The 12,883-nt window shown below is 34.4% G+C and overlaps 1 protein-coding gene across 6 annotated transcripts in view; it reads left to right on the top strand.

Moving 5' to 3' along the window:
• CPEB4 (cytoplasmic polyadenylation element binding protein 4) overlaps positions 1–12,883 on the top strand; it is a 61,782-nt gene that overhangs the window by 30,525 nt on the left and 18,374 nt on the right. For 2 of the 6 annotated variants that reach the window (XM_072824109.1, XM_072824108.1), the window contains exons 3-4: positions 6,956–7,006; positions 12,238–12,276. The exons of 2 other annotated variants lie outside the window; for them this stretch is intronic. In XM_072824109.1, coding sequence (XP_072680210.1) covers positions 6,956–7,006; positions 12,238–12,276 — 90 coding nt within the window. The remainder of the gene's footprint in view (positions 1–6,955; positions 7,007–12,237; positions 12,277–12,883) is intronic. 2 more of the 6 variants (XM_072824111.1, XM_072824110.1) reach the window with 1 other exon arrangement.

The following is a 12,883-nucleotide window of genomic DNA, read 5'->3' as shown; positions in this document are numbered from 1 at the left end:
AACCAGTTTTAAGGACAGATTATTACTCTTCTCTAAAGTTCTCAATCTTTTGCCAGCGACTTGGCATATGGTCCCTAGTCATTTCATGTTTGCACGGATCTTTTATGTTCATGTCAGTACAGAGAGCCATTTCTCAAAATCATTTTTACCTTGGGCCCCGATCTATAATTCTTTATGTTTATTCACTGGTTCTTTTAAAATGTGTCTCTTGTAACAGATGCCTTTTTAAGTCAACCTTTTTTTGCAAGGTAGGAGAATTTTAATTTACTGCCTTGACTTTTCCAGATTACTTAAAACTTTTCTACTACCTGTTGGTCTGTTTTATCATTTTTCTTTACATTATACTATCCTTTTAACTGGCTTTTGTCAGTTTAAATTTGGGTGAAAACTATGCCTCCTTTTTAAACTTGAAAAATTATCATTAATCAGTGGTATCATAACATCCTCTTAAGGCAAGTTATCTTGTTGCTCTGTCCTCTAAATGTAGCATCCAGAGTCAGAAGGCCTCTGGCAGGGATAAAAATAGCCTTCCTGCTTGCTGGCTTGTTGTTGGTTTACTGGCAGTAGGAAATCTTTTGAATTCCTTAATTGGGTCAGCTCTTTGCTAGTTCTATCTAGCCATTCCCTTCTGCCTGACATTCTTAGATGCTTTTACATTTTGCAACTTTGTACCTACCGTGAGTTGCAGTCAAAGCCATCCTTCTCTTATATGAAACCTCCTATAATCTATAGAAACTTACACATTGACTTTTCCTTTATCTTATGGATAATTTTTTTTTTTTTTTGGTCACTATTACAGTCTCAGATCACAATTGAAAAAGTAAATTTGAGCCATTGATACAAAAGGAAGACCTCCTTGGTTTTTTTTAAGAAGAATGTTTTTCAGTTGAATTTTCAGTTTTCATTTCCTAAAATACTTCTGCTACTTTGCCAGTTTAGCTATTATAAAAGTAAGGAGTTTGATTTTTTTTTTTCTTCTTTCTTGCCTCTTCCTAAGAAGAATGACATCCATTTGTAACCAAGAACACCACCAGCAAACTCTCATTTCTTTGAAGGTGAAAAATCCCCCAGATGGCCACTCCCTTCTCCCAAGTTTTCAGTTTGGATCTTATTTGGCTAAAACGAATCCTTCCTTTTTCTTTCACAAGTGGAAAATCGTTGGTTATCTCTGGCATATAGTCTGAGAGGGGAAGAGTTTTAATATTAAATAAAGCACCTATTCTATACTGGGGGGTTTTTCTGAGCATTCCGCAAAAAATTGTCTCATGAATTTCTCAACAACAGCCTTGTGAAGTAAATGGAAGTATTTGTTTTACCGAGGTTCATGGAAGCTAAGTAATTTGACCTAGTTCACAAGATGGGATTAATCTGACTCTCTACCCTTTCCACTGTGTAGTCCGTGGCAGAGAGACTACCCGTTGCCGGCTTTGCCTCATTCATTCATTCAACAGCTGTTTATTGAACATCTCTGCTCCAAACTCTACGATGCAAGACCCAAAATTTGTCCTTAAATATTTTGTTGCCATAGAGAAAGATTTTAGAAATAGATAATTTAAATATAGAATAATAATTGTAGAGAGTGTTGTATGGAGCTCATGAGGTCATCTGAACCAGAGAGCAGGTGGTTTAGGGCAGGGAGGACTTTCTATAGGATGTGAGGCCAAGATAGAAGTTACCTGGGCAGAAAGATGGTGACTTGAGTGGTGAGACATTGGGAACAGAGAGAGGAGGGCATTCCAGACAGAGGAGTGATCACATAAGTAAAAGTTAATGGGCTAGTAGTTCTGAGTATATCTGGAGTACCTAATGTGGAAAGGAAAATGGTGTTGTGGAGAGATGAACCTGGAGAGAGAGGCAAGAGAAGTCAAGAATTTTTAATAATCCCTGGCTTTTAAAAAACTGAAAGCTACCATCTTTCCCAGAGAGGGGTTTTGTTTAGCCTAAAATGTGTTTGTGTTTGTATGATTTAAATGGCTCTTTGGATGGGTGAGGGGCAAGATTATCCAGCTGATGCCATTTGCAACCAGCTTATTTGTGATATTGCATGGAAACATCTTTACTGAAGTTGGTTGTATCACAGATAGGTAAAATAAGGTACTGATTTTGATTTGGGGAGTTATTTCTAGGTCAATAGAATAAATTATTAAAAATAATTCTTGTTATATCATTAAGTGATAGGATATATTGGACACATTTTATTAGTTCATATTGATATGTTTTCTGCATCTGTGTAAGTATAAGCTTGGTATTCAGAAACAATTTATTACACATTTCTTGAGCCTTGTGCTGCGTGGTCTAGGTCCCCACAGCGCCATCTTGCTGCAAGTCTCAGACAGTGTTGGTAAAAATAGCAACTGCAGAAAGGCAGGTGAAGCAGCACGCTTACTTTACACAATTATTTGTAGCAGTATAGCTTTGACTTACTTAAATGTGAACTAAAGAAAATTAGCACGGGTAGAAGCAGGAGGAACACTTCTTACAAAACAACAACAAATATATGTTTATGTATTTATGTGTGTGGTGTGTGTAAATCTTTGCTCTGCCTTAGAAATTGGTCTAAGCCCCATACTTATTATCCTTTTGCTGTTAGAAATTTTTAATGGTGTCTACTGAAAACCCTTTCCTTTTATTTGGAGTATCCAAGCTTTCATAGTGTAAGTCAATAAAAAAATTAACTTAGAATTTCACATTACTTGTCACTTAATAGGACTGCATGCTATATTTTGGATTACCCTGCAGTAATCCCATATCATCCTTCCTTAGCCTACACACATCACCAACAATGCTTGTATGACTGAAAAAGAGAAGGTTATAGCATGAAATCTAATAACACTGTAGAACATTTGATATATTTTAGTGTTTGTATATTTGAAATAGCATTTATTATATCATTTCCTGCTGAATCATCAGTAACAATAATATCTGGGTTGTGTTTTAGAAAATAACTTTCTCCAATTTTAAAAGTAATACATACATTTATATACTCTAATGTATTAGAATATTTCCTTCTAGTCCTCCTTTCTTTCATCTCATTGACTAGGTTACTTTAGTTCGTCTTAAAAGAATATGATAGTACATACTGTTCTTTTGGGCACTTACTCCTCCAAGCAGTTCCTAGTCTGGTTGGTAAACATTGGTTCTCCAACTTGCAGATGCTTGGCATAGAATTGCCTAGTTGAAGTACAGATCTTTTCTGGGCTGTAGAATTTGGTAGTGTAGTTCCCCAGAGTCACACTGTATCAGTTGCCTATATTTGGTGAGGTTGAGTCATATCACCAAATATGGTCTATGCCTTCTGCATGATGTATGCCAGGCTTCTGGCTCCAAATGCCACAACTGGCCTCCAGAGACAACTACTTTCCTGTCATAAGATTAGGACTGCTGATCAGGCAGTATTTCTTTATATTTATAACACAATCAATGCCAAGAGCTTTCAAAGATTGAATTTTATCCACCAAATAGTGTTCACTTGCCTGAAATCCCAAGGCTCTCCATCTCCCTTGAGAAATTCAATTCTAGATATTGCCAAAATCTGGGTTATATTTATAGGTAGATGAGTTATCAAAAAAAAAAAAAAAACACCACAAACACTGGATTATATTCAGATTCAGATAGCTCATTTATTTTTATTTTACTTCATTTTTATTAATTTGAAATGCTAGTGTTTTAAGTTAAGTGGAATGAACCCATTGAATGCTTACCTGCTATCAAACAGGAAACTCAAGGTACCTTAGTAAAAAAAAAAAAAAAAAAAAAAAAGCTCTTCTTAAAGGGTGCTATTCCCTAAGAAGGTTGGCTGTTGCAACATAGCTAGAAAGAAAAGTTAGTGAATTAATCTAAAAACAGGGTTGCCTTTTCTGGAAAGTTGCCCTGGAAAGGGATGAATCAAAGAAAAAAAAACTTGAAAAATACCCTACACTGGCAACAAAGGAAAATGGCACTATCTCAGATAAGAGAGGGGACTGTCCGTGATCTAGCTGTGGAATAGAAAATGCAGAAATGCCTGTGTAAATTGGCATCCATAGGACAGAGAGGATCTCAGAGCAGAAATGAAGGGTGTACAAGGAAAATGAAAAGATGTACAGGACAATGAAAAGAAGACTTGAAAGTCCCATGGTGTTTTTAATGAAAGTTTATGGAAGATTTCCAGAAAGGAAGTGATAATGTGTTATACAGAATCGATGTCATGAATGGATGACTCTACATATTTTAATTTTAGAAAAAATTTACAGAAAGATAGGACAGGCAGGTTAAGAAAGCATTATGAAGTTGAAAAAAAGGTTTTTGACAAATGTCATTCCTTATATTTTTAAAATTGAAATAGAAGGCATTACTGACTGGTTAACAAACTGTCACAAGCATATTTGTTACTCAGAGGCCAAAATTGATTGGAGCCTGACAGGATTCATATCACAAGACAAGATTAGAAAATTAAAAACAAGTATCACTTTCAGAGTTAAACTATGAACTTTGCCAATGATTCTTCAGTGCCCTATTGTCTTAGCTGAAGGGTAGAATTACTGCATTCAGAAGTCTGAAAAGCAGAAAAAGTATCAAAGGTCACGTACCTTGGCAGTAGAGGGTGGGATCTCTTCAGGAGCTGTGCATTGAGGCAAACAAACTCTGGGAAGTGAGTTAAAGGACATTTTTGTGCCTGTCAAGTTGAAATATTCTTATCTCTCTCTCCTTAAAAGAGGTACCCAAAAGGTGAGTTTTTGATAAGGTGGAACTTGATTTTAAACTGGGCCAGCCAGGTTGATAATTTATTTTTTGGATTCTCATTGTTGATTATCCCTTCTTGGCATCAAATGAGAGGCCATTTAGTTCATATGGAACAGTTCTGATTTCAGTTGAAATGTTAGCATTAAAAAAATTAGAATATCTTCTTCGAAATAAAAAAATTTCCTCTTTGTTTAATATAAGTACTTTGTGTGTTGACCTATATCAACTTTGACTTTGTGTGTTGACCTAACTTAAGAAATGTTTTATGGTTAATAAAAAATGGTATGTGTGATACTTCTGTTATTTACTAGAGGATTTTTACAGCTATAAAATGTATACAAGTGTTCCATTACAGAAAATCAGCTGCTACTTTGAGTTAACTGATGCAGAAACACTACTCACTCCCTCTTAACTTTTCTAACAGTTAAGATCATGTTCTTTTTCCAGTATCTCCAGTCTGTGCTTTTTAAAAAATGTGCTTGTGACAGATCATATGATCCAGGTTTATAGTTAAAAGCAGCTCAGATGAGATTCACTGGATTTGGATACTTGGCTGTGTATATTAGCCTTAAATAATTGAACCAATTTTTAGGAAGGAATTGAAATATTAACATTAATTTTTTATTTTCCCCATCTCCATCCCTAGCTTCTCTCTAAATAGGAACAAGCTGAAATTGAAGTGAACTAATTAACAATTTAGTGGCCCATGTATTTGGTTTTAAATTGTAGGAAAATTGTTAAGTTCAGATTTTGTTTTGTATTAGACCCCCAAGTTTTGGATATGGGTTAATTAAAGCTATTAGCAATGGCATGAGTTCATTTCTTTAAGAGACTAATTCAAAGAAGCAGAATTTTGGAAAATTGAAAGATAGTTGAGGCCTAAAGTTCCTTTCTGAGGAGCTATAAGTATATGGCTGGTGGATTGATAAGACCGCATATTAACTCTGGTTCTCCTAGTATTCAGTAGAACTAGATGGAGCCTTCCTGGTGCTTGGAAGGCCTGCCCCAGCCTTAAGGCATGGGAGAATCTCTGTTTCCAGAGCTTTTTCCATAGCTTTGGAGAGTCTCTTGTGATTGTGTGGGGTTCGAGTTTAGACTGCTGTTTCCTAATGGAATGTCTGTAATTATGAATCAATTTTAAATTCTCACACTACTCTCTGATTTACAGAGTACTGCCTATGGTAGATAGTTAACAATCACATTCTCCTATTCGCTTTTTAGATGAGCAAGACCTATAGAGGGTTTTCCATCATGTTTATTAAGGTGGGTGTAGATGGGCATGTAGAATATGAAGACTTAAAAAAATATATTACCCTAATTTTTTTTTTTTTTTTTATAACTTACAGCATAGAACTAGGCATATGGTATGGTACTCAGAAGTAGGTACAGGGTATGTAGTCTAGATACCTTAACTAAATATATAGAAACTCTTCCAAAATGGAAATGTAATTCCTGATAAAGGGAGAAATCCCAGTGCTATTCCCCCCACCACCCTTATTTGTGGCTACCAATTTGGAAGACATTGCATCCTCCAAAAATTTTAGTACCATCACAAATTCTTTTTGATGGACATCTTGGGTGTCCATTTTAGGTTTAAAACTAGATTTTGAACCACTTCAACATAAGAAGGAAATGAATTCAGCAATTTTTGAGTATCTGCTGTGCTCTGGGCATTGTTCTATGTGCTTTGATATTTTCTGTCACATATAAGTACAATGATGTTTTCCTTTACTTTCTGTTACTTTTCCTCCAAAGTAAGAATTTAAACCCATCAGTCTGTACCTGTAGGCATAAGTTTGGCACTTTTGTTACAAATTATATGGAGAAATCTTCTTGCTAGTTATGTACTTTAAAAATAAAAATAAAAAACTACATACATGAAAACACTTTTACATTTATGGGGCAAAAAACTTATTTTGAGTTTATATTAGAATATAATGTTATAAAGAAAATTACTTTGTATGGGAGTTTGGAAGTTAGAGACCAAATAGTTAAATATAAAGGATATTTTATTTTCCCCACTTTCAAACTTGCCCTTTTTAGATGTTTGTGAACATGCTGATTGATATGTCCTCTGACTCATTGTGTTCATTAGCACAGCAAAGTTTTATCCCGCAAGAAAGCTTTTTAAAAGTACCTTAGCTATTAAAGCTATTAATTCAGCTTTGTTACTGAATACATTTAAACCATCTATGAAAAAAATAATTTAGTAACGGCCTTCTTTTACCTTCAGGTCGTCTAAACTATTCATATCCAGGATCCGATAGCTCTCTGCTTATTAATGGTAAGTGATAATTGATTTACCTTAGTGAAGTTCACAGAACTGAAACAAGTTAGTCCTAGATGAGAAAATATAGTAGGTATGCTTTGACAAGTGGAAAAAATGACATTAGTTTGTTCTGTAATGATAATTGCAAGTTACTATTAATTTATTAGTGTATAATGAATAATTATTTTTCCTCCAAATTGTGGCAGTAATTTTTTTAAACTTTGAAAACTGACTATTCTCTGTCTTGAAATTAATGACAGAATAAATGAGAATCCCATAGTGATACATAAAAAATGGTTTAATCTACCATTAGATTCTATAGAGTGACCTTTGAAATGTCAACATGAAAACCATTTCCATGTAGTTAGAAAAATGTTCCAGGAGAAAGGGAGGGTAATCAGAAATCTGAAACCAGAAAAAGCAGCCTGAGACCACAGGGCTTGACATTGTAAAGGACAAGGTCATTCACTGTTTGTTGTCTAATGAGAACAAGAAAAATGAAGTTTTATTGGCCTTTACAGTGCCTTTGGTAAATTTTCCCTTCTGGTTCTAAATATTACCAGTGTGCTGTTGAGTTCCCTTTTATGTGCATAAGCTGTAGCAGACTAAATTTCACAAGGAAAGGACATTTCCTCAAAGAAGGAATTAAAGACTCAAAAAGTGTGTTTTGTATAACTATAGTTTAATTGGGTAGAATACAGAAGTCTTACTTCTTTTCTACTCATATGCTATTGAATATGTATTTTAAATGTGTGTGTTCATAATGCCTTTCATCTGTCAAAGCTCATTTTAAGTCCACCACCTCTGAGAAGTGTTCTTGACTAAGTAGCTATATTCTCATCATTCCAAAAACAAAATGAAACCAAAACAAACAAATAAGCTTTGTACTCTTTGTCTATGGTATGTTGTGAATGGAGGATTAAAAATTATTTTTATGACTGGAATACTTTTGGTTAGTATTTGCAATTAGTATTCTGTAGAACATAGGATTGTTGAGCCAGGAAAAGTTAAAAGAAAATTTGATTTATGACAGTTGCCATGGATGCATCAGATCCTCTGGAGACTATATATACAGTTTATAAAAGCCTCACTTACTTATTCATCAGACTTTGGTCTTTTCATGCTACAGCAATCAGAAATAATGCCAAAATATAATATTTCAGCATAAATGTGGGTAGACGAAAACCAAACCCAGTGGTGATAATGGCATCAAGATAAGAGGGAATAATATAAGGGTTGCCATTATAGCAGGATTTTAGCTTTTCCTGTGGAACGAGTTCCAGAGTCTGTGTGCTGGAAATGGCAGTGAACCCAAGATTTGAGATACTGATGTGTGATCTTAGGCAAAGTGGTCAACTCTTCTTTGTCTCAATTTCCTCATGCAATTGCTAAATTAGATCAGTTGCCCCTGGAGTCCATCTTTGTTAAGGTGAGACTCTCTAAAGGGTTTTCCTTAAAGCTAAATTCACTTCATTGTTTCAGAGTCTGTTAATTGTGAGATTGCCTCCTCTACCCCTGCCATCAATATTCTTTCTTTTATGAATAAATTATTTTTTGTCACCCTTATTTGGCAAAGAAAAAATAAAGGTAATCCCCCCCCCCCCGAGTAATTGTTTTAAAACTTTACTAGTCCATAGACTCTAGAAAGGGACTGGATGGTTTTTGTAGTCATGTACATGGAAGTTGTGTTTATTAGAAAGGTATACTGGCTGAGGTTGATATTGTCTCAAACTGAAAGATAGGAAGATAAAGAACAAAGAGATGTAAAAGAGAGAGAACTTGCTGATTCCTTAAGCATAATCCCAGAGTGGGATTATGACTTCCATGGTCTCAGATCTAATGTTCATCTCAGAGGGTCCTAGAACTTGATTTTATCATATTTGATCAAGTGTTAGTCCTTAACAACCCACCAGCTAGGACCAGATGCCAAGAATAAAGCTAGGTAGACCAGATGCTGGAAGTAACTGACAAGAGTCATTTTCTCTTTGATAGCAAAGTCCAGATTATAGCAGATTAGTTTAAAATCATGAAATAAAGCAAAGTCACTTTGGTGTGGGTGAAAGCATTGCCCATTCTCTTCAGTCAAATTTATGAAACCTCTATGGTGGATTGCTTCTATAGATAATTAATCTTATTTGTGTGTTGATTTTTTTAGTGACTTTGCTGGCAATTTAGTTCATGTTTTGGGGGTGCCCATCTTGTAAATCTAATGTAAAGCATTAGTTGTATTGAATGAAGATAAACTTTGGACTTACAAATACTACCCATTGCACAGAATTGTGATGAAGATGAAATACATGTAAATCACTTTGCATAGACTGTTACACAGTTAAAATAATTGGAATGGTTAGGAATATTTGTGGCTAGGAATATTAGTACTAAAAATTTATAAGGAAAAACAAAAAATTGATTAAGATGAGTGTAAAAACTGTCTATAGTTGAACATGCATTCTTTGATTATTAAAATAGCATAAAACTTACAATATTCATTTTTAAATGCAGTCCCTTTATATCTTATGTCCATGCAATCTTTTATTAAAACTGAAGATAAAAGCCTAGTACATTGTGTTGCTTTACATTCATTATTCAATTTTAAGACTTTAGGGAACTATAAGGAGCTATTCTTCCCTGTCCACCATAAATAATCTATTCAGGCTTAAAAACCTTTAGAAAGGTGATTATATATATAGTCTACTTTGTCTCAACTGTAACTTCCAGAGCTTTTTCTTCCAAGCCACTGTTTAGTTGAAAGTCATTCTTTCGTGTTTAGAGTAAAATATGTAAGAACTATTTACTTTCTTTTTCAATGAACATCTGAATTTCAACTATGATTTTTATTGTATAACTTGTTTTGAAATTTTCAAGCAATCTCAGAGCTTTTTGGAAAAGAAGTAGTTTAAATCCTGTATAAATAAAAAGAAAAAAAATTCAGAGTAGTCTCCCAGCTTCAGCAGTTTATATTGGAGTAATGTTGGGATTTGCATGTTCAGAGATAAAAAGAGCTTACTCATCTAGTGGATCAAATTACTTTTTTCCCCCTTGGCCATGCTCAAATCATCAGTTTCATACTATGCAGTGCCCTTCATATACCACTCATGACTTTTAAAGGACACTGCCAATATAATTCAACAAATAATAACTGATAACTGTGCTAAGAATGTTGTGGTGCACATTCTGGGGAATTATTCAATCTATTGCTGTTACTATTTTTTTTTAAGGGACATTCTTGGATTTTAAGTATGAAAAAACAAACTTTGTAGCTACTTTCTGTATGCCATATAAGTTTGCTAGAACTGCCTTAACAAGTGCTACAGACTGGTGGCTTAAACAAAAATTTACTTCCTCTGAGGTTCTGGTTCTAGAGGCTAGAAGTTCAAAATCAAAGTGCCAGGAAAGTTACTTTCTTCTGAAGCCTCTCTCCTTGGCTTGTAGATGGTTGTCTTCTCTCTGTGTTCATGTGATTTTCCCTCTGCGAGTGAAGGGTGTCCTAATCTCTTAAGGACATCAGTCATATTGGATTAGGGCCTACCTCAATGACCTCATTTAACCTTAATTACCTCTTCAAAGACCCTGTTGCCAAATACAGTTCTACTCTGAGGTTCTGGAGATTAGGACTCTAGCATATGAATTTTGAGGAGGGAACACAATTCATCCCAGCACAGATACCTTTTCCTAGTAAGTTTTATGTAATAGGAATATAGTTAGAACATCTATTTTTATGGTTTTGAAAAGCAAGCCTTAAACTGTGACTCAGTTTCTCAGCCACGTCAGAAAGGAGTGCTAAACTTGGGCTAGACTTACCTTGGATTCCTCTGGTATGTCTTGGTGTAGCTTTGAGACAGACCTCAGACTGAAAGATTAGTTTTCCCTTTCCCCATCTTGAAAATTTATTTTGCCTGAGAAAACTAACATGTAATGGCCACCACCTCTGTATAAAAGTGCTTGTGCATGGTACTTTTTCCCCCAACCTCCCATTCCACTGGTTTAGCCCATAGGATTAACTGCTTAAAAAAATGAAACTTCTGGCTGGGAAAGTTATAGAATAACAGCAAAATATGTTAGGTTTTAACAGATTCATATATGTATTTCCTTTTCTCTGTGGAAGTTTTTCACTTGGAAGCATCCACTAAAATATTTGCTTGTCCCAAAGGAGGAGATTAGTAAGAGAACTTTAAAAAAAAAAAAAAATGGTTAGCATAGAGCAACTCTTGATTATAGTTCTTTGGAATGAAAGGAGGAAGATTGCCTGCTTAAGGTTTAGTGGCGGGGTGGCAGAGGATGGGGTAAAACAGAAACCTATGAAAGAGGGGAGGGTATAATTTACCCAGGAGAAATGTAGATTATAGTCACTCACTGAAAATGTATATAATGTGGTTCTAGTTGCTACAGTTCAGAGCATGTTGAGAGATACCATCGTGAAAAAGATAATATGAAAACATACTGTAAACTCTAAAGTGCCCTGCAATTGTTAGCCTTGGAATAGTAATGAAAAGCTGAGAGTAATTATTGAAGACCAACCTCAGAATATAGATACATGAGTTTATTCTTGCAAAAGGCAAAAATTTGCTGCTTACTGAACATCTCACTGTGTGGTCATCATGTATACATAGGGTATCTTTTGTTATTCTCTCATCAGCTCTCCATTTTTATAAAAAACTGAGGATTAGGAGATATAGAGAAACTAGAGTCCCATTCTCTGCCCTACTATAAGAGACCTCTTTACAAATCTTTGTCTCATCTTTATTGTATCTTATTGCAGTTATTTGAATATTGTATCGAGTATAAACACAAGCCAATGTGACATGAAATTCTAACCATTAAGCATATATTTAAGCATACATTTAAAATAATTTTGTGACAATGAGTCAATCTGTTACATTAGGAATTGATTTAACAAAAAAAAACAAAAAATAAATAAATAAAAAAAAGGAATTGATTTAACAAATTTATTACTGATGTATTAAATCAATCCCCAATTATTATAAAATCATTCTTTGCATCTTTGTTGAATTGTATGCCCTGGTCTTTATGATTATCTGCTTTTTGGTTCTATCATTTTTATTCTTTTGTTAACACATTAATTCCTTTTAGCTTCCAGCCTTTGATTTCTATCATTTTAAATGATTGATTTATTTGACTAATTCCTCCACATACTTTTTTTTTTTTTTTTTAGTCCTACTGGAAAAGTCAGTTATTTGATAACATTTTTTAATCTGAGCCCTCGCCCCTTGTTTTTTTCTGAATAGAATTGCGATCTGGTTTCTCTACTTGGGGGGCAATAAGAGGTAAGTGGAGGGCCTGAGGTGGGACAGAGGAGCCTGAGTATGATCAGTCTTTCATTGCCTGCTGAAAGCTAGTAATGTCTTATCCCTCATCTTTTTTTTACAAAGATAATTAACTCTTCTCATGTAGGAAAGTATGGTTTTCTTTAATACATCATCTGTTTGTTTTTAACATTAAGTACCAAGAAGAAAATCAAAAAGGGTCCATGAACAAGTATAGTAATATAGTTAATAAATGTAAATAGTACAGAAAGGGATAAATCAAGAAGTGAATTCCTTCTTTCCTTCCCCATGCCAGTTTTTGTCTCTAAGGTTCTTGTGGTGGTTTTTAGAAAAAAGATTTATGCATATTCCCACATACCTATTTATGTTTTCTTTATTTTTAAATGTACACAAAAAGAATCATACAATACACACATAGGAAACTCATGGAAACTACATCTTAGAGAGCTTTAGATACCAGCTCAGGAATATGTGCTAGTCTTAAAATGGCTACATCCTAGGTGTTTACTTCTTACAATTGTATCCCTGTTATGTGTACTTTTTCCTTTTTTACTATAAAAATGAGAAAAAGATACTTTTAAGAAACAAATATTTTCATTTCCATAAT

The sequence above is a fragment of the Canis lupus genome, chromosome 4 (assembly GCF_048164855.1).
Source record: "Canis lupus baileyi chromosome 4, mCanLup2.hap1, whole genome shotgun sequence".
Taxonomy (NCBI): domain Eukaryota; kingdom Metazoa; phylum Chordata; class Mammalia; order Carnivora; family Canidae; genus Canis; species Canis lupus.
The sequence above is the reverse complement of the archived record's forward strand: the minus strand, read 5'-3'. Positions and strand labels throughout refer to the sequence as shown.